Genomic DNA, 5,330 nt, shown 5'->3' on the forward strand with positions numbered 1-5,330 from the left:
TCGGTGAAAAATTATTGAAATATTTATGTATATCTATATACACTTTCATACGTTGAGCACCAATCTGTTGATGAATCACTTTATATGTCCTGGCTTCCGCCATATTTGATTTTGTGGCTTTACCATATATGGTAATATGAGATAATCGTATGAGGCCAGCCAATGGTGAGGGTGATATAGTTTGTTCTTTAATATATTCCATAGACACGTGTGTTTTAAGGTGGGTAAATTTAACTGCATGCGAATGTATCGTGTGTGTGTGTGTGTGTGTGTGTGTGTGTGTGCACAATTGGATTATCTGTTTATATACTATGTTCGTTACTGGCTTTCAATTTTTAGACTCCTGCCATGCTGGGGCAACGAATTCAAAGGTTAAGTAGATTATATCGACCTCACAATTTCGTATTGTTGTACTTAGCGAATTGCAGAATGAGACGATTCGGTGCAGCTTTTTGGACGCTGGCAATTTGGCACGGCTAACTGAACATTCAGCTTGTTTTGGCGACAGCACATTTTGGCGCTTGAAGTAAAAACACGCGTGCACACACAAATCTACACATACATATAGTAAGAGTGAGAGAGAGAGAGGTGGGGGAAGATATTACAATTTATTAATTGAACACGTTTGGTCTAACCACTCTCCCTTTCCTTACACACATAAAGAGAAATATGCCGACACACATAAGCAGAAGAATAGAAACAGAGGGAAAGAATGAAACATTAAAACGTCTGATGTCAAATAAATTGCGCCAAAACGGCTTTACCAAAACGTCTCATATCCAATGATTGGCCCCCTAAAGAAAGAAAGGCAAAGTTTATAGTGGGTGGGATTTTAAATCAGAACATTAAGCAACGTAACCAAATATCGACAGATATCTTGTTTGATGCTCCACCGATTCCGCCAGTCTTATACCCATGTGTCCATCGTATGGACTTATGTTTTGATACTTCTCCACATTTGTATATCTATACACTCCAGTATGTATATGTCCAAAATATACAATAATTTTAAAGACCGGACCCTTGTATACACATGTACATATTTCTGAATGTATACCTAAAACTTGTACACATGTTAAATGTGTGTTTACATCTTATCATGGTTACATACTTCCAGAATATATATATATATATATATATATATATATATATATATATATATATATATATATATATATATATGCTTGTACGATCGCAAATGTACTTATATGCGTCTTTGATTGCCGACACTTAGGAAAACCTGGGAAAAGATTTTTAAACATGAAGAATCTCTGTGCATGTGTGTATACGCTGGAAGATCTATAAAAGTGTGTATATATTGGATCATTCATAAAAGTGTATATACAATACATTGGAACATTTTAAAATTCTGTATACAGAGCAACGTCTATTAAAATATGTATATATCCGAACATATTTAGAAGAAAGTATACATCACAATATATATATATGTATATATATATATCAGCATACAACTTGAAAATATGTAAATATGTGTAGACATCATGACTGTCTGTAAATTGAGTTGAATATTTAAATGCTTGAGTACGTCTGGAAGTTTCGTAAATGCATGTGTAAACATCTGGAGCTTTGGTAAACACACCTGCACAGACCTGAAATCTTTGCAAATGCATTTATACACCCGGAACTCTTGGAGACACGTGTAAACGTCTGAAACTATTGTAACTGCATGTATACAGCTGGAACTCTTGCAGATGCGTGTGTATACATGCTAAATGTTTGTAGACACGTATAACATACAGCAAAACTGTTTGTATACATTTGAGGGTACCTGTAACGTAAATATCGACACACAACAGTATATGTGTATACATTTATGTGTATACATTAACGTGTATATATATATATATGTGTGTGTGTGTGTGTGTGTGTGTTGTGTCTGTGATTTATAGTGACCAGGTGTTAAACCATGGCATAAGATAGCTGTCCGTTCATTTCTGATTGTTGGCTAGGACTATGTACAAGGGCGATAACTGTTTGTTGACTTTTCGCCTCTCTGGGGAGCGTTGGAGACAAACGTGCGTCTGTCCGCCACTGTGGATAAGGCAGAGGAGTGGATTGGGATGAAGGAATGGGCCGAGTGACTGGCATATTTTCCGAAATGTCTGCCAATGGACTCTGCGGTAGAGAACGGTGGTGGTGGTGATGGTGATGATGGTGATGATGATGATGGTTTGGATGCGGACCTCTCCGTTCCTCTTGATGTACATTTTGTAGCGCTAGCGAATGGGGCTGCTGTTGTTGTTGTTGTTGTTGTTGTTGTTCGTCTGCAGCGATATTGGACGACGCCGATACAGAAGAAGGCAGTTTATTGCTATTATTGTTGTTGTTGTTGTTATTGTTCTTGTTATTATTATTATTGTTGTTGTTGTTATTGTTTGATGACGATGACGACGATGAAGATTGACCGAAACTTGATGTCCCAGCCCAAAATGACGGTCCACCTCGCGGTGAATCACTGGTATTTAGCGCCAGATTTCTCTGCGCATGTGGCATGTTCGCACTAACGGGTTTTAGTAATGGAATGTCCTGCGGGAAACTGTGCTCAGACAACCTGTTCGGCAAGTAATGAGCGGATTTCGAACTTCGGAAACCGGAATCTTCAGAATCAGTAGAAGCCTGAGAAACCGGTCTGTCGAATTTATAATGTATTTCATGCAGTTCTGACATACCACTGTCATGATAAGTGGAGTAAATTATGCGCGCTGGTAACCTTTCGTCTCTCTGATCATTCGGGCGTGACCGATTATACTGAACTGGTGGCGGCGGAGGCAAGCCAGTTGGCGGTTTGGTCGAGCGTGAGTGATTTTGGTTGACTCGGTGTGGATCGTGTTTTTTTTTAGTAAACTTTTCTCGTAGATTATACTTGAACCAGCAGACCAGAAATAAAATAAACAATAAAACCGTTATGGTGGTTGGCAGAACAATTCCCAACCAAAATAAATATGTGTAGGTCATCTTCGAAGGCGTATGACCGAAAGTCGGTTACCGTGACGTAATAAAATTGAAAGAAAGGGAGATAGAGAGAAAGCGGGGAGAGAAGGAACGAAGATGTCGTAATGGAAATATACCAGCAGTGGTTTTAGCAGTAGTAGCGATAATAATAATAATAATAATAATAATAATAATAATAATAATAATAATAATAATAATAGTGATGATGGTGGTGGCAGTAATTGTAGCAGTGTAACCAAAGTAATAGTGGAAACAGCGTTGTGGTAGTGGTGTTGGTGTTGGTTAAAAATCAGGTGGAGACTACTGAGTCATTGTTTCATTGGTTGAAAAATATTTCCGTTGTGTTTTTATTTTTTACGTCATGCCAGGCTCCGTGGTGAAGAAGAATTTAACTGAAAAGAAAAGAAAAAGAAATGAGAAAAAAGTAATAAATACAACGAAAAAAACAAAAACAAAAAGGAAATATTTCTATATTTTGTAGTGCGACATTAGTGAAGAAATATGTTACTTCGTATAACAGATGAGAGATTTCTGGATAAATGAGTTTTACTTCCGGTTAATTAATATTTCGCTTTCTCATTAATGAGAAATAAAATGGCTTTAAATGATAGCCGTCGCCATCTTACATTCCAGTTTTGTTTCAATGTTAAAGCAGTTAATACTGAAAGTGTGTGTGTGTCCACGTTAAGGTATTATAGAGCAGTTAGCACTGAAAATGTATGTGTATGTTAAGGTAATGATAACGAGTTTTAAAATGGGCGGTGGTAGTGCAGGGTAAATATTTAATATGTGCTTAAGTAGTCAAGCTTTAATAATATTGTTTTTCATTCGACATATAACGGATTACTGACTGCCTACGAAGAGTGTGTGTGTATATGTCTGTGTGTGCATGCGCGCGCTTGTGTGTGTGTGTCTTTTTGTCTGTGCATCCCAACACAAACTGACAACCGATGTTGGTTTGTTTACGTCCCCGTAACTTAGCGGTTCGGCAAAAGAGAACCGATAACATAAGTACTAGGCTTTAAAAAAATTAATAAAAACGCAAGTGCCGGGGGCGATTCGTTCTACTAACAACACCTCAAGGCGGCGCTCCAGCATAGCCGCAGTCTAATGACAGAAAGAAGTAAAAGACGAGATAAAAAAAGTGTTTTAGGTGTCCTGGTTTAATACTTCACTACATTATATTGCCAAATCACAGCGTAGCATTTTAAACAAAATTCAAACTTTTATCAGCTAAAGGCGGCCATATTGGTAATTACTAACACAATAAATTTTGAATCAGACATTTGTCAAGAGTGCACCTTAAATTGCCTAATGTGTATAAAATATTTAAATATAGCATAAGCTTTTATTAACCTTTGCAGTGTATTAAAAGGAACTGATAGGTAGCTTTTACTTCTACATTGTAGTGTGTATGTGATTTTATAAGCGTTCTTTCCTTACAATTGGGCCTATGTGTTTCGAGTTACTGTTTTTCGGAAGAAATTATCGGCTCAAATAGAATGAAAGCTTTATATATTTTTCATTAGACGAGTGACAGAATGAAATTCTAATTGAAAAACAAAAAAAAAGAAAAGAAAATGAAATTAAAATATTAAATAAGAAATGAAAAAAAAAAGAGGGGAAAAGAGAAGACAAAAGAAGAAAAAAAGCGTGTTACCAAGAGAATCGAGATTATGCGGGGAAAGAGAGAGAGAGAGAAAAGATTGAGACGAGGGAAACAGAAAAAAAGTAGAGAAATATGAGGATGAAAGGATGACATTAAACGACAAGGGAAACAAGATCACACGAAAGAAGTGTAAGGAAGGACAAAGAGAAATTGGGAGGTGAAAAAAGCGAAAGTTGGAAGAACAAAATCTAAGGAAGAAAGAAAAACACGAAGAAAAAATGAGAGAAAATTTGAATTATTAACATAGATGGAAGAGAGTTGCCTTAAAATGGCTATTAAGATATTTGAAAATACTCAAAATGCGATGTCTATTAAATTATTCCCCACATCGACTAATTTAGTAAAAGAAAAAAAAATGTGGTAATATATTATGCAGATGCACACAATGGAATGAGTTTAAATGCAATCTCAAAATTATATAAAATAATACGTAGTAACTTAATTTGGCTATATAGTAATTCCTCTACTATCGCGGGTGTTACGTTCGAAAACCCACCGCGATAGGTAAAAATCCGCGAAGTAGAAACAGTACTGTACATATATACATATATATATATATATATATATATATATATATATATATATATATATATATATACCGGAGTAAGCACATAAATGTGCAACAAGGTGGAAAAAAGAGTACTCAAATACCTGAGGTAGAGTAATATGCTTTATTTAAAAGCAG

At 35.9% G+C, this 5,330-nt stretch overlaps 1 protein-coding gene across 2 annotated transcripts in view; it reads right to left on the reverse strand.

The window, feature by feature from the left end:
• Positions 1–5,330, reverse strand: part of LOC106876744 (uncharacterized) — a 99,873-nt gene continuing 94,543 nt past the window's right edge. The window contains exon 2 of one of the 2 annotated variants that reach the window (XM_052967948.2): positions 1–3,368. In XM_052967948.2, the coding sequence (XP_052823908.2) occupies positions 1,924–2,979 (1,056 nt within the window). In that variant the 5' untranslated portion in view covers positions 2,980–3,368 and the 3' untranslated portion in view covers positions 1–1,923. The remainder of the gene's footprint in view (positions 3,369–5,330) is intronic. The other variant, XM_052967947.2, reaches the window with a different exon arrangement.

Source organism: Octopus bimaculoides, chromosome 5 (assembly GCF_046866305.1).
Source record: "Octopus bimaculoides isolate indiv1 chromosome 5, ASM4686630v1, whole genome shotgun sequence".
Taxonomy (NCBI): Eukaryota; Metazoa; Mollusca; class Cephalopoda; order Octopoda; family Octopodidae; genus Octopus; species Octopus bimaculoides.